Below are 24,667 nucleotides of genomic sequence, written 5' to 3'. Positions count from 1 at the left end.
ATGTTTAAATACTTGCCATGCTAACTCCAAACAGACAGCTTTGTCAAGGTTGTTTGGGCTTCAGATAGCTTTTACAAATCGTGTTCCGCTATGAACGTGCACACGTATTGTTTGTATCAAGGTCGGTCCGTGAAGGCGCAGTCGCAGTCTTAACGGTAGCCGTTGTTGCCGGTAACGTACTCGTATGACAGAGTGCACGGACCAAAGATTTGTGACTAGCATCTAATGACTAGCAAGCACTGTCTTACGCTGCTGCCATCCAAAAATGCGCTGCAGAAGCAGCACCCGGCTCCCTCAATTTGAGGCACCAAGTGCTAAACAGCTTCCCGTCTCCACCCTTTTCTTCTTGTCCTCCATTCATGCCCAGCGCCATTTATTTTAACTACTAAAGCTGCCTGTATCTACATGCTCCAAGTTTGATAAACTTTGCCTCCATTTTTTTAGCCACGTTACCACAGAGACCACACCGGCACCGCACTGACATTTCGGCAAAGACCCGCCCTACTTTGCATCTAATTGGCTAGAACTCGTTTGATTGGTTGGTGGAAGTTCGATGATTTGTTAAATCCATAGACAGTATGGTTAAATCCAACGCATCAAAACAAATCCCATGTGGACCTTTTCATTTATTTATTTTTCTAAAATAGTCATTCGCCAGAAATCGGGCACCAAGCCCGAGTACTTACACCCTCCCCCCTTAAATATTTTCTCATCGAATCTACACGATTCACATAAGTCACCTATTTTGGTTTCAAAACGGTGAATTTCGCCAAAAGGTGAGTGATTTTCGTGTCTGATAATTGAACAAATTACTTGTTCTCTTGTATCAAAATTCCACCCAAATCTCTATTTTTTGTTTCTTTCTAGAAAGGCACAGTTGTCTTACAATCATTACTTTGAATTAAAACCACAATTGATGTATTGGTAGAAAAATATAAGGATAATAAAGACAACATGAGCCTCTTTCCCCATTGATTCCAATGGAAGCAATTCTAAAACTTAACCCTGGTAAGATGGCTGCCAAGTGCTTCCATCCTGAAATGGCAAGGCAGAATTACATGTCATATCTATTGTTCTATATCTATGTCGATGCCCAACCCTAAGAGAGAGAGATCTCTTTGTGACCGGCGCGGAGAAATAAGCGTCAGGTATGAATGGCCAGGCGATCAGGCACGTAAATACGACTTTGCGGGCTTCACTGTCAGTAGCAACACCCTACTACGCCTTGGGTGGGGCTAAGTTCGGCAGGCATCCAGGCTACCGGTTTCATATTTGTCAGTCAACTTTTCAAAATACATTCGGGGTTACACTTAAAACATTTGGGGCTGAAGCCCCTGTAGAAAACCATTAATTGTTCATTTAAAGGGGAATGGCTTATTATTTTTATATTATTTATTATTATTTTATATTTAATATTCACTTTTGCTAAGTGTTTTTCTGTTTCTCAGATGGAGAGCTTTATACCGGGACCGTTGCAGACTACAGGGGGAACCGGCCAGTCATCTCCCGGCACCTCAGTGAGGCCAGGCGTGTTGACCTGAAGTTGGATGATACATTAGGATGGCTGGAGGGTGAGTGTGCTGTCAGTCAAAAACTATACTATATATAGGTAGAAAGTGCGTTTACAGTAATTTTTCTGCTGCAATGACAGTGAAGACGCCGAGATGCAACAGCCCTGGAAACGCTGACCAATCAGAGCAGACTGGGCTTTGTCGTGAGGGGGGCTTAAAGACACAGGTGCTTAAAGATAGCGTTTCAGACAGAGGGTAAATACAAGTATATTCTGACAGACGATACATTGAACATTAAAGCATGTTTTAGTAGAAACCAAAAATACAAGTATGAACCTGAAACCTGCACAATCTAGATTTTTGTGTGTACTAAATCCTTCATATTTTCTTTAGTTGCTGAGCACTTGTGAAAGTGTACTGTCTAGCCTGACATTACTCAAAAGGCTCCGTTTAGCAAGATCACACTGCACTTAGTTAGTTCTTGATTGAGATTAGCATGTGAGGTATTTGAACTGCCAAACCTTAAAATAAAAAGAGAATAAAACAACAAAATGCTTATTTTTGTGTGGGCCATGGTTAGAAAGACAAGAATTAAACTCAGTTGGTCAAGTTAACACCTCAACAATTTGAGTCGTCTCCATGGTCCCTCTGCCTTAAAATGGCATTGTATATACATTGACCACAGTTTAAGAAGTAGTATGATTTTAATGTGATTAATTTTGCCGTCCTATTTAACTGAGCTCACATACGATACACCCCTAAATGGAGTACAATTCCTATTTACTGTAGGCGTTATGACAGCTTTACAATGTCCCTGACATCATTGAAAAAAACATTTCACACCAACAGGGGGTTTTATGCATGGACTCAAAGGGTCCCAGACACAAACATGGTGATAAACTGTGACATATCCTTTTATTTGAATGATGCTGTTTTATTATATCAGCAACCCTCAGACATGTTTCCACAAACGTACATTTTCTGCATACTTTGCCATCTGTTTGCAATAGATCCAACCTTCATCAGTTCCAGTTTCAGTCCTGATGAGGAGAAAATCTACTTTTTCTTCAGTGAAGTCGGCAGAGAGTATGACTTCATCGACAAATTTATCGTTTCTCGTGTTGCTCAGATCTGCATGGTAAGGACAAAACAATGGGCCTAATGCAAGAACCACTTGTGCATTTACATTTGTTCTTATGTGGAACATACAAACGATTGAAGACAATTTGTGATATTGACCAATTTTCTTGTAATCTCTCACATAAATACATTCTACTCAGGTGCATGTTTTCATTCTCATATTAATGTAGTTTCACTTTCTTTATAATTATGACTTGATATTCCTAGTAGTGTAGTAAAATAATTTTACATTTTCCTCTTTGGACTTTTAATTTTAATTATGAATAAAAACATCCTCTTTATATACGTACACTACCGGTCAAAAGTTTTAGAACACCCCAATTTTTCTAGGTTTTTATTGAAATTCATGCAGTTCAATGTCTTATTGTAAAGAATAGAACAATTTAACAATTTTGGTTAAAAAATAAATCATGGAATCAATTTATAAACCAAAATGTATTCTAAATTTTGGATTCATCAAAGTAACCCCCTTTGGCAGATATAACAGCTGAACATACTCGTGGCATTCTTTCTACAATGGAAATCAAATCTTCTTCAGAAAGTTCACATAAATGTGTGGCACTTGTAGGTTGCTTTGCTTTTACTTTTCCGTCCAGTTCATCCCAAACCAGCTCAATGGGGTTTAAGACTGGTGACTGTGCTGGCCACTCCATGTTTTTAAGCTTACCATCTTGTTCTTTTTTCCTAAGGTAGTTCTGGCATAGCTTGGACTTATGTTTTGGGTCATTATCTTGCTGTAGGATGAACCCCTGACCAACTAGGGGCATACCAGACGGTAATGCATGGCGCTGCAAAATGCTGTGGTAGCCGTTTTGGTTCAGGGTGCCTTTCACTCTGTACAAATCACCGACACTGGATCCAGCAAAACAGCCCCAGACCGTCATGCTTCCTCCTCCATCTTTGTCAGTTGATGTCACACACTGAGGAACCATCCTTTCAACTGCTCTACGGCGTACAAAAATCCTGCGTGATGAACCGAAGATTTCAAATTTTGATTCATTAGTCCATAGCACCTTCTTCCAGTCTTCAGTAGTCCATTGGCAGTGTTTCTTGGCCCAGGCAAGCCTCTTCTTCTATTCTGACGTCTTAGCAATGGCTTTCTTGCTGCAACTCGACTTATCAAACCTGCAGCTCGAAGTCTTCTCTTTACAGTTGAAACTGAGACTTACTTATTACGACCACTATTAAGCTGTGCTTTAAGCTGTTGTCCTGTGAGCCGCCTATCACGCAAGCTGTTGACTCTCAGAAACTTGTCTTCTGATTCTGTTGTGGCTTTGGGTCTGCCAGACCTCTTCCTGTCAGAGTTTCCCCCAGTTTCTAAGTGCCTTTTGATGGTGAAGAATACTGTACTCACTGACACCTTGACTTTCTTCGCAGTTTCTCTGTAGGAAAGACCAACATTCTTAAGTGTTATGATGGTCTGTCTCTCTTCCATTGTTAATTGCCTTTTTTCCGGCATTTTTATAGCAACACACTACTTTCTGCAGTACAGTACTGTTCAAATAATGCTCACGAGGGTACGGTACCACAGTGTGTTCCAGCAATACTTTTATACAAACAGAGGGGGTTGTAAGTAATCCTGAAGTTCCACTGTTGCAAAGTTGGAACACCTGTGGGAATTGGTAGCACCAACTTTCAAAGCTTGATCAACCTCCATTGCTGCAGAACAGCTTTACATTGTTAACCCATTTCTTGTTCCCTGAAAAAAGGCCTTTTTGTAAAATACTGAAATGTACATTATTTTTCAGTTTTGGGTAACCTTACTTTTCTTTTTTAACTCAGGCAGTTCACCACATACCTTTGTACCATTTCAAGCTATTCATTGGACTTGAACTGCTAATATTTCAATAAAAAACTAAAAAAATTGGGGTGTTCTAAAACCTTTGACCAGTTGTGTGTGTGTATATGTGTGTGTATGTATGTATGTGTGTATATATATATATATATATATATATATATATATATATATATATATATATATATATATATATATATATATATATATATATCTCACTTCTACTGAAGGCGCATAATGTGTGAACAGGAGGAATGATAATAGCATGCAAAGACTGGTTCAGTTCCCATATAGGCACCTCGGTTTTCATTTAGCTGCTATGGCAAGTGCATCCTATATTACATTACTTTAAACCTGTTCTGAATGCAAATGCGTTCAGAACAGAAATTTGTTGTGCTTGATGCCTTCTTCTCCTCTCATGTGTCAGAGTGATGTTGGAGGTCAGCGGACCCTCCAGCGACGCTGGACCACGTTTGCCAAAGCTCAACTGTTGTGCCAGGCTGACAATGAGCTGCCCTACAATGTGATCCAAGACATAGACACCCTCCCACCAGCAGAGGGAGCTCCTGCAGATGACACAGTCTTTTATGGCATCTTCACCTCCCAATGGTCAGTTAACTAAAGGGCCATGATCCATACAGTACCTAATCGACATCCCTTAAAGATGTGGTGGCCTGTTTTCCCACAGCATCAACAGTGTCATTTTCTTTTCTTTTTTTACGATCAATTTATTATTTTAATATTTTTTGAACATACAGAACAAACAAATACAATCGAACAGGAACCAAAACCCTCACCCACCCCCCACCCTCTGCGGTCTCGAGGAAAACAAAACAAACCAAAATACAAGAAAACTAAAATATCACAATGCCTAGTAACTCTCGTCTAATTCTTGTGATGTTGCAGTCATTAAGACTGATACTTGTGCTGCTGCGTTTTTCCATAGGTCTATAGTCGATGACTTGGCTTTGTTAATCCTTGCTGTAGGCATAACTATGTCCAGAAAATACGCCAACCACTGTTTTATACAAAGCGAGTGGGGGAGGGAGCCAGCGCTGAGCTATCATTTTCTTGATCACCTTTGATTCAGCTAACCAAATTTTCTTCTGTCTCCCAAGTAGGTGCAATTTAGAGCCATCATTAGTAACAAAACAATCGGTAGGAATTTGACATCCTATCACATCAGCAGACCTGCCAACCTGTACGCATTTTGCGTAGCAGATACGCATTTTGACATCAAAATACGGTAATACGATTTGTCACTTTGACTGCTTTGAGTTCACTCGTTGACGTGCAGTAGCCGTCTCAGTCTTAACTCTTGATGATAGTAGGCAGCTAAAACTTATGGCTAAAACAGCGTAGCAGCTACGAGAATGCTGGAAAAAAAAAAAAACTAAAGAAGAAGAGTTTGACCAATCATACCGTCGGGTCACTTCCTCTAATGTCAAGCAGGGATATCTGCTACTGATAGTAAAACGAAAGCATCAAATGCAAGTGTTATTCATTCCTCTCTCATTCCCATTTAGTTTGGTTGGTTTCCCCAAGGGAGGATGGTGCTTGCAAAGGTAAACGTATTTGATGTAGAAAGGTGAAATTGTGAAATGAATTAATTTACGTAGCCTACCTGTCAACTTTGGAGAAATATTATTTATTTATATTATTATTAATAAAGCCTTGCTTTTGGTATACAAAGTCTTGGATTTTGTTACAAAGGTCTTATATTTTTTTGCCTTTCCTAGAATTAAGTTCATACCGTAACAAAATTAACTGTTACTAATGTAGGCTAATTAAAAACTGACCGGAGCCCGTCGCTGGACGCACCGGAAGTTAATCGCCATCACTCTCTCCCTTTTCCCTCGCTCTATCACCCACTCCCACACACACACATGCCGGCTCGACGCACACACCAGCGCATAAGTATAAACATCAGGCCACTTACGTAGGCTACGGCGAGAGCTCTGTGTGGAGCCTCCGCACAACTGTAAAACAGCCTTAATATCTGTTGATCTGTGCAGGACTTGTGAGCAGACTGTTTAGAGACGATGTGACCGGCAGGTAATGTTAAAAGTTCGCTGCTACTGTACCAGAGCTGCAAAGAAACGCTGAACTGAGCTGTGTGTTTTCAGTGTTAAACACTGCTGCAGGTATTCATGCACGACTGTTGTTGGTGATTTACAGAGGTGGAAGACTTACTCAGATCATGTATGATATATGTATATATAGATATGTAGCATTAAAAGCGGAAAAAACAGTGTTGTAGAATTACAAATTACTTGTCAGTAAGTCCTGCATTCAACATCTTCCCTATGTAATAGTATACATGTATACACAAGTATTATCAAAATATACTTAAAGTACCAAAAGTAAAAGTGCTCATTATGCAGTGTAATATATTTTATTTTATTGGATTATATTATGATCCAATTAATTGTATTAATTATGACCGATAATTTTAATAAAATGTTTTATTTAATTCAAGTAGCCTACTTGAACAATTATTTTCTAGGGTTTAAAATGTATACAGATTTGACATTTAATTACACATTTTTTCCACGTGCGTGCCGCCGTGTTCATGAACCAGAACTTCGACAATAAATCAGTAAGTTGCTACTCAAAACGTTTTTCAAGGTTGGCAGGTCTGCATCAGATATAATTGATGTTGTTTTATTCCAAAACTCATGCACCTGTTCACACTCCCAGACCATGTGCAGGAAAGTTCCAGTTTGTTCAGGTTGGCAGAACATGCAGTAGGTAGTAGGAATGGCTTTAGAGACGTATCTCTTCTGAGGAGTCCAATATGTCCTATGACATATGTTCAAGTGGATCTGCTGGTGATTTGGGTTCTTGGAACAGTAGGAAATGTTGTCCCAAACTGTCTCCCAATTAATTACGTTCCCCTCCGAGCTCAACTCTTGCTCCCATTTCTTTAGTATTGGGAGTTCTCCTATGGATACTGGCATCAGTTTAGCATAAATCCCGGACCCTAATCCTCTCACTGGAGAATCAACAAGCCATTTACTGATTGGTTGCATCTCAAGACTGTTCCCCCATGGTACTCCATAACATTTTAGGGCAGATCTTAAGCGAAGATAAAGGAAGAAGGATGTCCTAGGACCTCAAAGCTAGCTCTCAGGTCTTCAAAACTTAACATACCTTCATCATTGAATAGCAAAAATAGTATAAATACCTCAGTCACTCCACTGGTTATAAACAAAAGGTTTTTAAGTGTAAAAGACATTAAGTGTATGTTGTGCCAAATTGGGGTGTTCAAATGCCACTTATTGGAGTAGCGTAGTTGCTCCTCGACCTGTTTAAAGTTGGATAATGATAACTGAGTAGTTTGTGATAATAGGGCCATAGGCTAGCATACACTTTTTTTGGACACACACCTGTAAAGGCAAGGTCTTGCTGTCTTAGACTTCCAGTGAGGTTTTGCTCTATTTCTCTCCATGGGACTGTAGATGAGGGGTCCATCCACACTCTAAGGGCCCATAGCTGAAAGGCTCTGTGATACACTTTGAGGTTGGGGAGGGCCAGGCCTCCCGTGTTTGTGGTACGTTGCAGGGTACAGTTTGGTATCATTTCGGGCGAAATTAGTGGGGTAATGTACAAGATACACTCTCGGATCCATTAGCGACTGCACTAAGCTATTCAGCTGATAACGCTAACTCTCCCAATGTTCGACCCAGGTGAAAAAAGCTTCTCAGGGGTTGTTTGGCTCGAGGTCATGGTGCAAAGGACCCTAGGGTGAAATTACTCCGAACCATCACTTTAAAGCTCAGCTTACATACAGTATCCTTAGGATTACCAGCCAGTATTTATCATGTATTTTCAGTCTGGTTAAGTGTCCCTTCAAAGCTTAGTTACAAAACTTACATCCTCAGGATTCATCATGTTCCCTTTTTTTAGTCCGATTAAGTAAAGGTACTTTATTGTCACATATACATAGCGGAATTCATTCACTGCATTTAACCCATCCCTCAAGGGAGCAGTGGGCAGCCATTTACAGCACCCAGGGACCAACTCCTGATCAAGGGCACTGACCAGAGAACCTAGTACATGTTTTTGATGGTGGTGGTGCACCTAGAGGAAACCAACACAGAAAGGCCCTGAACTACCTGGATTTGAACTCAGAACCTTCTTGCTGTGAGGCCAAAGTGCTAACCATTGGGCCACCATGCTGCCCTAAGTGTCCTCAAAAATATAGATTATAGACTGAGTAGCCAGCATTCATAATTTCTTACAGTCTGATTAGATGTCCCTTCAACGGTTGGTTTCAAAACTTATATACAGCGTCCTCCAGTCGAAATTGGTTCAGTAGTCAAAATACTGTTAGTCCACAGGTGCAGAGTTCTCCAGTCGCGGCCCGGGCATCGAATGCAAAGTCCCACCGCTGTCCTCCGGTTCCTCGCGGCGTGGGGCGATCTGTGGATGTAGCGCATCCACCTCCTCTTCTAATTCCGGCCAGAAAACACCCGGGTCCACGGTTGCAGCAAAAGTGAACTCTCTCCCTCCGTGGGTCACTCCCAGGACAGCGCGGCAGATGAACGACTCTGAGTCGCGTTCAGCGTGCAGATCATGCTGTATCCCCTCAGGCGTCCGAAGTCGCTGGGTCTTGAATGTGACGCAGTCAGATTGGTCCGGCTCACATACCATGATTTCCTGCATCTCAGGTTCTGCCCCGATGTGGTGCTGCGAGGCGTTAAATTCGGCTAGCACTCCCTATCACTGATTTAAGCGCACGTAGCTGCTTCTCCAAGTCCCGGTCACTCCATTAGCCACCAATATGCTAACGAATTTCTCTGAACGAGTAGACAGCCCAGGCGACAACGAGACCCGCTTTTTCGTGCCTGCAGGCGTTTCACCGACTCACCGTGACAACAGACAAAACGTTTTGGTGTTGAAGAAAAAGCAATAGACCTGGTTATTTAATGAAAAATGGAGGCGAGTCTCGGAGCTCAGTCTATTGCAACCATTGTGGGTGCCGGTCACGTCCTTCTCCAACAGTGTCATTTTCTGAGGGTGGTGAAAGGAGGGAAGTTACTAGGCATTAAGTCAGAGTCTAATTTCACCTGTGACTTGTAAATGTCCGACTCATGCTGAGTGCTGTTTAAAGCAAAGTGGGTGTTTAAATCCTTTTTCATCACATAAAAGATTTACATTAACTACATTTTTACAATACATTTTTAAACATAAAATATCAAGAATAAACATTTAAATCATCATGTGAAAACCCCTGTTAATATGCTGTTAGTAGTAAGACTAGTGATGACAGCTGATGATTGCAGGTTATCTTACAACACTCTTTTGAGGACAACATACACATTTTGGATAGAGAATGGTGCATCCGCTCTGACCCTGTGCTCTAATTCTTATCTAGCTACACATGTATTGCTGTATTGTGTGCATCATGGATTTTGTCTGTAGCTACCATCATAGTGTCTTGTGTTTCTTGTTGTTGCTTTTTTTCCATTAACTAGGTCTGTCAACTCTGGACAGTCAGCAGTGTGTTCATTCCGCCTGACTGACATCAAATCAGTTTTCTCTGGTAACTACAAAGTCCTGAACCGGGACACATTACAGTGGAGCACACGGGTTCAAGAGAAGGTGGCAAATCCAGGAGAGGTAAATGGTCTCTTTTGGTCACAATTAATATGAAAATGGAATGACAAGAAAAAATACAGTAGAACTTTATTTATCCCGAGGGGAATCGTTGTGCAGCAGTTGAAGTACAAAGTAGGAAAAGTGCAAATAGAAACATAATATAAAATAAAAAAGATTGTCCATAAGGCGCAAACTAAATGTACATAATGCAAGGAATGGTAAACGGGTGAACGCTTAGTATCGTAAGTATAAACTGATTAATAGTTAGGTGCAAATCCAAAACATGCCAAAAAATGTAAACCGGTAAACAAACTAGGACAAGACTGCTCATTTTTATTCCATCAAGACTGTAAATCAATAAGACATACATGCAGATACATTGGCTTTATCTCCAACACGCTGAGCTACCATTTTAACTTATTGGAGAAAGTTTCAGTTTCAGATAGTGTTTTAATGGCCTAACAACTGAAATTGCCCAAGAACTGAGTTTATTAAAACTCAGGACTTATTTTCATACTTTTGTCCATTTCTATGAGTAATAACACGGTACAGTTACATTTTATGTTATAGCAGTGGTTCTCAACCTTTTTTCAATAATACCCCCTTTGAACAGTTTTTTTTTTAAGCCATGTACCCCCTAACCAGTGCGAATAATTTTCTTTTTAGAAAACAAATATGATGAGGAACAATACAGCGATGTCAGCGATAGATTTACTAAACAACAGCCTTCTACCAGGAAAACATTTAAATGCTAATAAAAAAGGCATCAAACACTTGGAAAAAATACAGTAGAAAGAAGGATTTAAGGCAAGAATAGGTCGAAAATAGTAAAGTTGCATTGAATTGGAATTATTTAATGAAAATGGTTTAATTAAGTTGTTTGATTTAATTGTGAAGTGTGTTCAATTTGTATTACTGTCAAACTGCCTTTTTGTGTGGTAGTGTGGCCTGCACAACGCGTCTGACAACGCCCTGCGCTTTGTCAAAGAAAACTTCCTGGCAGACGAGAGTGTGCGACCTGTTGGAAGAAGTCTGAGCATGGTGTCTGCTGATCACAACTACAGCCATCTGACTGTCCAGAGAGTAAAGTGTGCCAACAGCAAAGACTACACTGTCCTGTTTCTGCTTACAGGTAGGCCATGTGGGAGGCACACTACTATGACACAGTTATTGTTATTGTACAACACAGGGTTGCACAACCAAATGCTACACAAGAAAAAAAAATCTAGTGCATTTTTTTTTTATTTGCATCATGATTAATGTAAACAACAGCAACAAAAGCACAAATTATCTTGACGGATATTATGGGCGACATTTGTTTAAGCATAATATGTTTAGCTACACTGTAGAATGCTCCCTTTAGGGAGAATACAATGTTTGGAGCCCAGGTTGACTCTTTATCTATGAAGCAATCCCATTGTTTTTGTCACATTAAAACGTACAAGGTACAATTTCAGTAAAATGTAATCCCATCAGCTCCATGTCAGCTGCATGATTCATCATAAAGCAGAATCAGATCGGCACACAGATAAAGAGTCACCTGGTTAAATGGCACCGGCACTCTAGGATCCAGCCAAGTCTCGGTGAAACACAGGCACAGAGGCCACCCAGCTCACTGTCTGACGCCTGCACACTGGCTTGCAGGATGCCCAGCAGAAAAGTCGCTGTGGGTATTCTTTTCCTCCACGCCTACCTCGGTACCCTCTCTAACGTAGAGATGGAGATGAACGCAGAGATGGCCTTGCATGTCCACGTAGTCAGATTGTAGCCATAGGTTGTAGCTGATCAGCCATAGAGATTTATCGGTGGGTAAACACGGACTCTGGGTACAAGCGACATTCATCTGTATGTATGGCAGTACACAGAAAGTTAGCCCTTAAGTTACCAGCTAACTCTAGCGGTAGCTAGCTAGCTTGGCAGAACAACTAACTTTTGATAAAGTGAAAACACAGTGAGAGGTTCAAAGTTTAAGACGAAAACACTTGACAACACCCAAAATCAAGTTCACGGACGGCTATTTTAATGTATAAAGTGCCATGGATACGCATTGCTAAGCCTATGTCCTGTAGCGACCAGCCATCACCTGAAACCTTGCTAACCACTAGCTGGCTGAGTCGAGCTGGGAGGGTTCAGACCGCTGCAACCCTTGCAACGTTGTAAAGGACCTCGCAGACCTTTGGTCCAAACTGCGCAGGTATTCGTCATCGAGGGTGGCAAGGAAGCTATTTCCCGTTACTAGGTAACGGCAGCTGTTATCTCATTGGTTGCGCTTTCGAAAGGTCAGCGGCAACTAGGTCAAAGTTGAAATGATTTGAACTTTGAGCGCAGCGCAAAGCGGCAAATCCGAGCGCGTAGTTGGGCAGCACCGCTCTCCCCATAGAACGGCCAGCGCAAAGTGGTTTTGCAGCCTATCATGTGTAGGCGGTTTAAGGCGTTCTTTTACGTCATTTAGCGGAGCACTAGAGCACTTGAAGGCATATCCTGCACCTTCAGGTCCAAAAGAACTTGCATCCCCTGTTACTGAAGAAAAACAAGTGCTGTTTCGTTTTCGGAATTTTAGCATCAACTTGGTACAGAAATATTGGTTCTCGTGACATCCCAACTCTGAGGTATCTTTGTGTCTTTCTGCTCTTACAATTGTCAGTCTGGTTAATTCATTACACAACGTTTTGTTCTCCATGTACAAAACAAACCCTTCATACAGATAACATCTATTTGTAAAGTGACAGTCAATTTGTGGCAGGAGATTCCTAACTTTTCAAGGTAGTGTGTGATGTTGATATTTTATCTGAGAACTGTGGTACCTCAGATAACAAGTTGCAATCAAAACACCCTAACCCAAAACACTACAACTGTAAACTCCATAAGGGCTGTAATGGTATTAAGTCTGTCTGTTGTATAAAGATGAACTGCGTTTTCTAACCTACTTTGTTTCAGAGTCCGGTTACATACACAAAGCAGTGTTGCTGCAGAGTGGGGCCCACATCATAGAGGAGATCCAGGTGTTTGAGCAGCCTCAGCCTGTCAAGAGCCTGAAGCTTTCCATACCCAAGGTACGCACTGAGAGGGACTTACTGTTTTAGTTCAAGAGATTTAGACTAGATGCCTTAAAGACACTAATCCAAAACTTGATGTCTGGTCATCAACGACCTCATGCACCAGCCTGTAACCCAGTGCAACAATGATACAGATAATAATGAAACATAAATGATGGTATTAATAAAACAAAAGAAATAATGAACTTCATTATCCTTTAAAGTGTGACAAACTCCCAAAGAACAGATTGCGGCTGCTCATTGCTGATGAATTGGGTATCACTTGCAACTGCTATCTCCCCCATCTCAAAGTCTGATTCACAAAATATATTGCGCAAATGATATTACAGCGCAAACACACCATAAAGTTTTGCAGCTGAGTGTGATCTGTCTTTTTTTGCATCTGATTTCAATTATCCATGTGGCAAAGTATGTCTTAATTTCATGAACACAGACGGCAGAACAATGGCAGAGAGAAAAAGCTAAATTACATTTTCAGAGCGCAAGGTACAGGTCCCAACCGACGAGGTGCAGGCATTCCTCAAAACTTCAGGCAAGGAATTTAAAGATGACAACGAGATTTAATATCCCAGTGGGTCAGTGCTGTTGGTGTTTTCAAACCTTCAGACTGTAAAATGGCATGATTTATCTATGATGATCTAAAACAGTAAGAATTGGTTATTGATAGGAGTTCTTCCTAATGTGCAGGTAAGTATGCATACTAACATGTATTAAATTGCAAATGAGGCATCAATCTAACTGGACTGGTAGCCTGCAATGGTGACAAGCATTGACTGTCTGTCTTCTTTCTATTATACCATACTAGTTATTACTAAATTATTAGCAACAAGAACAATCTTCAACCCTGCTTGCACTCCAATTGTAGTAGACTAAACAAATTTTTACGGTGAATTAGTATAAAACTTTGTTAGACAAATTAACACTAGAATCCCCTTAGCCAAGTCATTTAAAGTTATAATTCAAAAATGTATATTAAAGGGGTGATAGAATGCAAAACCGATTTTACCTTGTCATAGTTGAATAACAACAGTTTGATGGGTAAATAGGACATGCATAGAAGCTCAAAATCCCATTGACACCCCTTTACTATGAAAATCTCATATTTTAAAACTGCCGCTGAAAACGGGCGAATGTCAACAAAGCTGGAAGCTTACATAAGCATCCCAAAACATGTACCTTTGTCACGCCCATGAATGTATTAAGAGAACGGTCACGCCCCAACATTTACATAGGCTAAACAACTGACCTGAGATCAAGTAGTCTTCTGAATCTAGGTTGCGCAGATCTTGCTATTCCATTACAAAATTCACTTCTGAAACTTTTTTATGCAAGAAATCAACTATGAAAAAGCTCAAATATGGGCGGTTTTACGAAAATGGATGGCTAATTGCAAATTTTGTCCAACTGTGTGTCGGAGTTCAGCGGCCGGTGCTGCCTGGGTTGCTACATCGCCGCTCTGCCTGTCCTCCTTCAGAGACCCCGGCCTGCTGTGAGCTTGATTGAGCTTGCGGTCAGTGAGCTTGTTACGCCCGCAATCTCTTACTGCAGGTTACAGTAATCTTATAATGGATATGCGTGTTGAGTTATTTAAACAAACGATTGGGGAAATAAATGCCTCTTGTCCGCGATTCTCATTGATAGAGCCCGCAGTGAGCTGGAGTCTATCAATGAGAGCTAGCTAGCCTCCTCCTAACGAGACCTCTGAAATTCACAAAAATGCATTAAATCCGAAATCGGACAAGTGTTAGCTAAGCTTTTTAAGACCTTGGGGAACCTGTAATATACATGCCGTGACGAAATTCAAACTGTTAATATACTAGTTATGCCGAAAGTGTAGCTAGCTAGCCACAATTGTTTCCCATTGTATTCAATGGGACACATAGCTAGCTAGCTGCTCCTCCTAACAAGACCCCCGGCGTTCACAAAAATGCCTTAATTTGAAATCGGACACAACAGTTAGCTTTTTTAAGACATTGGGGTAGATGTTATATAAGTGGCATGACGAATTCAAACTGTAAATATAATATAGTTATGCCAAAAGTGTAGCTAGTTAGCCGCGATATTTTCCCATTGTAACCCTAACCCTAACCCCATAAGGGCCAATAAAATATCAACCAGGCCATTTTCAGCCCAACCAGTGTTACATACCCCATTAGGAGACCATAAGGAACAGTGTGAAATACCCCATGTAATCATTCTATCACCCCTTTAAACCTTCAGTGTTATTGCTTTGTTTCCCTCCTGCCCTTTACCTAAATACCTATTTTGCACATTCCTATATTGTCATAGTGACAGGATAACATTTAGAAAATCAAATATCGCTCCTGGCGCGTAAACAACCTTTACTCGCCAGGAGCAGCGCCGATTAGCGGTACTCTCCTCCACAGGCGAATTGATGCATTTGCATGATGGCCGTACAGTGCTTTAGGACAATAAATAATAGTAATAATACATTTTATTTGGCGGACGCCTTTCTAGATACACAAGGACATTTTACAGTTTAAGAGGGCATAAAAGGAGAAAATACAATAAAATACTTTTAGCTTCATAGAAATACATTTAACAAAATAGACTGCATCTGAAAAGTGCTAAGAAACATCAGAAAAGCAATAAAAAAAAGAAAGAAAATGTGTTGGGAGGGTTTCTATGGCAATGCAGTACTATGAAGAGTTAGAACATAAAAACTCATTTGCACACCAACTCACATGCTCTTATAGGTAAGGGTTAATGGAGGTGTTCACTATCAGGAATTATTGGACGACGGCAAGGCCAGAACCATTAGCTGGTGTCCATTAATTACCTTATAACGGAATCCTCGAATATAAATGGTGAGGTTGACACATTGTTGTTCTTTCCTTGGACAAGATGTGATAATGTAATCATTTGCAGCACTATAATATGTGTAGCGCCCCCATAGTGGTCAAAGGTCACCAAATTTATTTTACGTCCTCGGGATTGGGTCTTGATTCCATGTACAAAGTTTGGTTTTCTATACGTAAAAGCATTGCTGAGATATGAGCCTACTTCCTATGATTATAGCGCCCACCTAGTGGTCAAAAGACACCAAATTGATTTTACGTCCTCAGGATTTGGTCCCAAGTCCATGCACAAAGTTTGGTTTTGATACGTGAAAGCCTCCCTGAGATATGAGTTCAATTCCTGTTTAGCGGCTTCGCCGTCGATTTTGATTGGCTGTGACAGGCAAACGCTTTTAAATATCAATACGCAATGGAATAACTTTTTTTCTGGCTTGGTCTGAAGATAATCTGTTCCAACTATATCTCGATGTTAGCCTACTTAAGTTGACCACTTAAGTAGGCTACGGTGAAAGCTCTGAACTTCCTGTCGAAAGCATACTGTTTGTGTTTAATCCAGGGTCTGACTTTTAATAATATTAACAATTTTAATAATTGTGTTTTTCTTCTGAAAACATTGTCTGCCTATTGACATTGACTCAGACACTGCCCTCTGGTGGACAGAACATATACAACTTAAGTTTGATAAAAATATAGGTCTTACTGAAGGCATTTAATGGTCAAAATATTATTAATAAATATTTGAATATATTTGAATATTAATATTAATAAACAAACTACAATGATTTTTATGATATGATTTTTGGGCAAAAGTCAAAAGCCCTATAGTCTACAGTAGGTCGCCCCAAGTCATTTTGACTCTGTTTCATCCGTACTGTTTACCCAGCAAAGAAGAGTGAAGAAAAATATCAAACGGTCAGTGTTTTGCTTTTTACCCCTTCATACAATTAGTGTTATAGTTGATTTGCCCAGTGCAGTGCACCATGTCATTCAAGCTGTATACTGACACTGATGGGTCAAAGTCATGTGCTTTAGTTACTCAGCGCTGTTTTTAATTGTTTCCTTGATAAACTAAGAAACTAATCCAAGTGAATCAACTCACTGATCTTATTTCATACCATTACACCAGACATCAAGTCTGTGTATCATGTATGTGACTATGGTGTTCAGGATTAGTCTTCACAAAGGTTCATGTAAAATCATCTCAGTGTACTTTTCTAATTGTTTAAACCAGAGAGAGACCAGAGAACCAATCTTCAACAGAGTTTCAGCGACCCCTAGGGGGTCCTTAGAGTCGTTGCATGGGAGCCGCCAAATCATTGTTTAAAATAATTCCCCCCCCCCAAATAAAATATTTCTGAATATATACATAAACAAGATTCCAACATATTATTAGCAAAGTTTAACTGGCCGATTCGTTAAAAGCAACAACCTCAACAACATGGAGGATATGCTTACTGGCCTATAGGTAAGGTAGCCACTATGGCCATCTGCAGATACAGTTAAGCTTATGAATTAGAACTGTGCCTTCCATATGTATTTTTTACATTAAAACATGATGATATATGAATGTAAATAGTAGCTTAGTATTGAAGGGCACAATAAAAAATGTGTAAAGGCTTTAGGCCACCCTACACGTTATTGTAGGCCCACTTTATTATGCTACTCCATTTTAGGGGGTCCCTGCTCGTCTCTTTTTCAGGTCAGGGGTCCTTGGCCTAAAAAACAGTTTTGTTCTCATTCTGTCCCACTGCAGAGTATGATCTATGTTGGCACATCAGAGGGTGTGGTGAGGGTTCCAACTGCCAACTGCTCTTTCTACTGGACCTGTCCTCAGTGTGTTCTGGCCCGAGACCCCTTCTGTGGTTGGGACCCTACCAGCAAGGCCTGTGTTGAGGCCTCGAACACCCAGACTAGTCTGTGAGTACCACACGATTTTGCCATTATTATGTTTAAAATGTCTCATATTATGGAGGGTTATGAGGATATATGATACTGTTAAATGTACACACTAGTGGAACAACATCCCACAACAGAGCCCGTATGTTCAAACTAGGGCTGTCAAGCAATTTACAACATAATCTAATTAATGACATGGTTTGGCATATATAAATATTTGCCTTAATCAATAAATAGGCATTATTAAGGCTGCACCCGATTTGTCTCTCTGTCTACTGCGTTATACTTTACGGCTGCTTTTCTCTTCTCTCCTTTGATCTCTGTGTTATCAGAGATAACAGACACACACACGACTTGGCAATATCAGCTGCTCTGTTTCAGCAATGTTTGGCTTAAAAAATATGCATGCAGATTAAAATACACCGTGGTGTTCTGTCGGGATAAAGCTGTGTACAGAAGTCCGCTAGGCTAATTCATACACTGAAACACTGCAGCAGTATCCCATCCATCTCAGCCGGAAAAATGAACGAACAACGGAGAAATGTCAAGTTAAGGCACTGACACACCAGGGAGATCGTTGGTCCAAGTTGGGCAGACGATGACCATCTGTCGCCCTAGTTTTTGCGGCGGGCCATGCAACGGCCTTCTTCAATCCAGTACACATGCTGTCTAAACTGGCCAAAAATAACATTTGAATGTTCCCTCTAAAAAAACACCTATGTTTGAATGATTGGAATTTTTGCATAATTATGGATGGCAAACGTAACAAGATACATAACTACTTGTGTAGGTATATTTATTTCAACATAAACATGTCTTTTTAAAAGATGTGCATACCTACACATTACAAATAAACTAATATCCTTTACTGTTACTCTATACAGATTGGACAATTGCTACATTACTTCTCGCCTAAAACGGAGCAGTGGCAGCTATGCCTACATGAACCAGAATGTATTGCACGCGAGTGATTACTTCGCTAGTTTTTTAGTGGATAAAATAAACTCACAAAATGGCAAGAAAGGAAATATTCTTACACCTATACGATATATATCACGATATTCAGCCAACGATACGATTCGATATATTTCGATACACTTACATCATTTTCTGAAAGACTTAAAGGGGACCGAGTGATTTTGGTGACATCTTGTGAGTGTTCCATTTACTTGGATTTAATTAATTGAACTGAAAACATCAATTACACAATATATGTCTCTGACTGGACAGAGAGTCTTCAGCTGGGATCATCAAATACATTTTTTTTCAGAATTTTTCTAAGTACTCTGGCAACCGGACTTTCAAATAACGAAAATAAAATGAATTTATACCTAATACGCCTATTCTTGTTGGAAATTTTCTCTTTCTTACTGAATTAATGCTACTACTTTTTAACATTTATTAGTGTGAGCAAACTCCTAAAAAACATGGAAAGTCCATAATGATAACTGGCTCTTTAACTAGAAAAAGATCTCAGACTAGGAGGCAGTTCACTGAGGAGTGATGGTTAAAGTCTGTGATTATGGAAACATTATTGTAGTATGCAGCATCCTGATTGGTGGAAAATGCTTGCAGAAAGAAAGGCTGTTGTCAGGTAAACATGTCACTGTCAAAGAAGCTGAAGGGAAAAGTTGACGTGGAAAAGCCAAAAGCCCAGCTTTAATGATGAATGGACTGATAAGCAGGCTATGCACTCGTCATGTATGCCTCATTTGCAATGAAACAATGTTGTTGCAAAATAATACAACCATCATCATCATCACTGAATATAACGATCGCGTCATTCACGTGCATATTAAGTAGCTCCAGATTGTCCGCTCTAGCGGAGAGTTTGGTTTGTTCAGCCAGCAGTGAGGTTTACAAGAATTTGTCAAAATTTCCAGATTCCCAGCAACCTAAGATAAACAGTTAGACTACAAACCGACAGCTTTTGTTTTAGCTTGTTTGTAAAAATTTGCAGTAGAGCTGTGTTTGCGTAAAACAGCGCGGTGGACTGAGCAGATTGAAATATCGCTTTGTACATGTTTATGCCGGTCTACACAGGTGAGTAAATTGATGACTTTCTACTCACGAAGGTTTAATTGTAGCCTATTTACAGAAAAGAGACCAGCGTGAGTTCATCTGCCCCAGCGGCCGTTGGTAACTCTGTATCGTTCCCAGTCAGGTGCTGCGTGTTTTAACCTTTAACACACACATCTCGGCTCAGCTGTGTGTGTGTTTTAACACACACACATCTCGGCTCAGCCGTGTGTGTGGAGCTTGGGCATCGCTTTAGGCTACAGAATCCCGGCATGTGAATAGAGATGTAAATACAGGGGGCTGGGTTTTTGCTCTAAATGCTTGAAATGATAAATAACAGAACACATTTTTTCCTCTTTACATTTTGTGAATTCATGATTATTCTGCGGGCCAGACTAAAAGCTTTGGCGGAGGGCCGCCAGTTGACGTTGGCTGCTCTACAGCGACACTAGCAGCTGGCTGAACAAATCGCTCTTCCTGCAACGTGAACGGGGGTAAACACGGGGGATTTGAATGGGACGAGAATAAAGAAATATGCCAATTAACTATTCAAAAAAGTAAATGGAAGTGGCTGCTGATGGCCATTTAATTTTATTTATTAATTTTTCATTTAAAAATGACAGTTGTACTAGCATTCTTTGTTGACTGTAGTTCTCCCTCCTCAGAGGCCAGGACATAGACAAAGGGGATGTTGAAGAGGCATGCAACAGTGTTTCATTTACACATAGAGCCAGATTTGGTCCAAACAAACTGCCTGCAGGTAAGTGTCACTTATTTCAATTGCTTTGCTTTGCTAATGCTGGTTACATACTCCATATAATTTTGAGCGTCAAAGACTTAATTTCCTGCATTCGATACATTTTTAGGCACCAATTTATGGTGAAAACGTCTTTATTAATGTCAAGGAAAACACAAAATTCTGCTGGCAGGTTATAATTCAAAATATAAAATAAAATGGAATACTATGTATTCAAAATATGAAAGATGAATACATCTACTGTCCAGTACAGTCAGTTGACTTTTTAGTTGCATATACTGTATAAGCAAAGGAATGAAATGCTGACTGACAAGTAGTAGGATATTATTTTAAAAGATGCTACCTGAATCAAACCAACTGTATATTTCATGTATATTGAGGTTTTTGGAATTCATGTTGAAAATTTTGGACACCGATGTCCATTTGTGTAACATTTAACTTGTATTCATGTGCATTCATGAGGCATGTTGAATGGATTTCATAAATATTACTCAACATTGACACCAAAACAGTCCATAAACAATAACTACAGAGAGAATGGTTAATGACGTTTAATAGTTTTTATTGAATGTATTTAACAATATTATTGCAGAGGGATTGCTGTGATTTATTGCTTAGTGGAAACACGAAAGCAACATGTCATCATATTCCGAAAAACTTCCTCCCGCTGCAGTACTTCCAGCTCATCATCTAAGTGCACAGCCACATTGGTCTCCAGTGTGACCGAAGATGTGTCCCCATCAGCTAGGCTTACCATGGTGGCCAAGAGTCCCTTTTCCAGATCCTCAGAGGAAAAGGCCTTGAGAGAAGCCTTCCTCTTCTCCAGAAGTCCCTCTTCCTGCTGAAAGTGAGCCTGGCTGGATGCACTAAACTGCACTTTGTGATCCATATTATGGATGGCACGGTCTTGAATTAGGGTTTTTCCTTTCCTGTATGTGTTTTCCTTTCTTGAACGTGTCCTCACACATACAGGAAAATCTACCTCTTTATCCAGAGAGATCCATGGAGAAGCCTCACTTCCCCCCAGAAATTCCTCTTCCAGTTGAAGGTGAGCCTGGCTGGATGCACCAAACTGCTTTTCTTGGTCCATATTCTGGACGGCAGAGTCCTGAACCAGGGTTTCCTCTTTTCTATATGTGTCCTTAGTCACATTTTTTGGCAAAGTGTCAACCTCTTCATCCAGAGAGATTTGTGCAGAAGTTTCCCTCTCTACCATGATTCCCATGTCCAGCTCCTCCGAGGAAATGATCTCAAGAAAAGCCTCCCTTTCCTCCAGAAGTCCATCTACCAGTTGAAGGTGATCCTGGCTGGATGCATCCATCAGCTTGTCATTGTCCATATTGTGGACGACAGAGTCCTGAACCAGGGTTGCCTCTTTTTTGTATGTGTCCTCTGTCACATCTTTTGGCATAAAGTCTACCTCTTTATCCAGAGCGACCCATGGAGAAGCCTCCCTCTCCTCTATGTGTCCCTCTTTAATCTGGAAGTGAGAAGGATGCACTTCATGGTCCATATCCTGGATGGCAGAAATGACGCCCGCTGTAGCATTGTAATAGCTTTCATCATAGTCCATCAGCTTGAAGGACTTGGAGCACTTGTCAAACCTGTATTGGGCTTCTTTGGTGCAGACACAGAGCAGAAGAGTTTTAGAAAGTCTTCCAAACCGAGAGGCAGGGAAATGCTGAGTTAGTCAGCAGTTTGCCAATCTCAACACTGACGGCTTCACTCTTGTTTTCCCGCTCTGGTTCCTCCAGGAGGAACTTGAGAGCAGTGTCCACTACCTCTGGTACCAGCGCCACAGCACTCTGTTCAAGCTCCAAGAGCTCTGCTGGTTTTGCGTCCCCTGCAGACAGCAGGCTGCTGATCTGAATGCCACCAAAGATTTGCAGCAGCTTGCTGTGCAGGGCTGAAAGGTAGGTTTGTGCATCTTTTTCTGCTTTTGGGTGGACGACCGAGACAAACATCTGAAGGCCCTTCAGTGTGACTTTTCTGTTGAAAAGCTAGGAAAGACTTTTTCTTTGTCCAGCTCTTCCAGGAGCTCTTCTTCCATCTGACTAAGACAAAATAGTCTCACTGTGGTCCAGGCCTGTCAACACCACTCTTTAAAACAATGCAGCTTTTAGCTGGAAAATCAGACACTTTGGCGCTCGTGATTTTCATTTGTTGTTAACTATAAACCTCTTTGAGGGGGCGCCAAAATTTTCTCTATGCAGGAAAAACCCTGATTTATAAAATTATAGTATATATTTATATAGATTATAATGCCCGTATTGTTAAGCTCCCAGCAGAAAATGCAACCGCTTCAAGCTTTTTAGTTTCTCTTCAAAACTTGCCACTGTCATTTCTGTGGTTTGCTGTCTGTTGCTGATCTTAATCCACATGCTGATATACTGTTAAGCCCATTGTCCATGGCCAAACTGCATCTAAAGGACATGTAGCGTTTATTTCTGAGACTGTGCACAACCAATGTCGCACAACCAAACTAAGCAGGGCCGGAGTGGGACTCATTTTCACCCCTGGAGTTTCATGCCTTAGACAGGCCCACTTTACTTCACGACTGACTATATTCAAATAATGTAATTAAAACCTTAGTACATAAGTCTGCAATAGCGCTTCTCTACAGCCTTGTAATTCAGTGTATTTTTGTAAAATATAATTTCCAATTCAGTGCAAATACATAAGTGGTGCTTCACAATGTAGATTTATTAGAACAGTTAACAACATCTTTACAATAACACAATTATGTTTAACAATATCAGAATCCATTTTTTGTGCAAATGTTTACAGATATCCAAACCATGAAATGAAATAAAAGAGTAAATGAAAATATTTATAATATTTCATATTACTTTTATCCTATTACCTTTCAGTCATGAGCTTTGTATATTTACTATCCTACTTGCGATGATAAAGGCATAATGGGTCACTAGTAAAATCCAGGCATGGAAAGTGGTTATATTTTAACTAATCTGATCATGTTTGCTTATTCACACACTGTGGTGAAACAGCTTACCTATGCCTTCCACACTGACAACAGCTATCCCTTGCACACTACTGGGTCTGCTTCTGACACTAAATCAAATTTTTTAAATTGTCATAATTCTCAGCACAAATCTCCCCTTTTTACAAAGCTTTCTGATCAAGTCAAGACATCAGTTTCATTAATGTAGTGCTGAAAAAATTATGTCAGGGCATTTTTTCATATAGAGCAGGTCTACACCATACTCTTCATTAATATTCATTCTAGTTCTTATAATATTCATTCAATGAGCAATCCTACTTGCCCACTCTGGTGTTATGGGCTCATGGCTGGTGATTGGTACTGGCTCTTTATTGTCACTGTTTGAATCAGTCAGCTGCTGAGGAGCTACAAGAAAACGTTTGATTCATGAACATGAACGGTGGTTTGCAGGCAATGTTTTATTGTGTTTTGCATGAACGCTAGCATCCGGTTTAGTTTAGCTTAACGTTCTAATCGTCTTCATTTGGCGTTTCACTCTTGCTGGTTTTAATGAAAAAGTTTTTCAGTTTACCACATCTGGCCGCGTCACTTTCTAGAACTTTCCTTTTTCAATTGTTGTCTTTTCAGTGCCGTTTTGCACACATGTTGCGTTCGCATCCTTCAGCACCACTGACTGAATTTTAAGACGTTACGGTTTGTTTGTTTTTTGAGCAAGTTGCCGCCGTCAGAGGTGTCAGAGGTGTTATTATTGCGTTAGCTCATTAATTAATTAACGCCGACAATTATTTAATGATGCATTAACACGGTTTTTATTATTTCTTTTATGATTGTAAAAGTCTGTTGCTCACAGGTTTTTATTTTGTAAAAGTCTGTGCTGACTGCTTACAGAACCGGAAAAGAAAAGAATTGGCGGATAAGCAAATCAAACATGGAGAAGGGTACGGAACTTTTACATGGCCATTTTAATTTTAAAGTTCTTCCAGACGGCACAGTCGACAGAACCAAAGTTATTTGTAAACCACTGCAAAGTTTAATTTTCTTAGCACCGGAGTACTTCCAGTCTGAAATACCACCTAAATGAAATACACACAGTTGATACCAGCAAATC

At 40.3% G+C, this 24,667-nt stretch overlaps 1 protein-coding gene across 2 annotated transcripts in view; it reads left to right on the top strand.

Annotated features, from left to right (window-relative positions):
• The window catches only part of sema4ab (sema domain, immunoglobulin domain (Ig), transmembrane domain (TM) and short cytoplasmic domain, (semaphorin) 4Ab), a 50,521-nt gene that overhangs the window by 20,653 nt on the left and 5,201 nt on the right, over nt 1-24,667 (top strand). For both annotated transcript variants that reach the window (XM_028598157.1, XM_028598158.1), the window contains 8 exons: nt 1,449-1,571; nt 2,522-2,649; nt 4,874-5,055; nt 9,927-10,071; nt 10,993-11,182; nt 12,988-13,103; nt 17,679-17,842; nt 20,506-20,600. In XM_028598157.1, coding sequence (XP_028453958.1) covers nt 1,449-1,571; nt 2,522-2,649; nt 4,874-5,055; nt 9,927-10,071; nt 10,993-11,182; nt 12,988-13,103; nt 17,679-17,842; nt 20,506-20,600 — 1,143 coding nt within the window. The remainder of the gene's footprint in view (nt 1-1,448; nt 1,572-2,521; nt 2,650-4,873; nt 5,056-9,926; nt 10,072-10,992; nt 11,183-12,987; nt 13,104-17,678; nt 17,843-20,505; nt 20,601-24,667) is intronic.

The sequence above is a fragment of the Perca flavescens genome, chromosome 14, assembly GCF_004354835.1.
Source record: "Perca flavescens isolate YP-PL-M2 chromosome 14, PFLA_1.0, whole genome shotgun sequence".
NCBI lineage: Eukaryota > Metazoa > Chordata > Actinopteri > Perciformes > Percidae > Perca > Perca flavescens.
The sequence above is the reverse complement of the archived record's forward strand: the minus strand, read 5'-3'. Positions and strand labels throughout refer to the sequence as shown.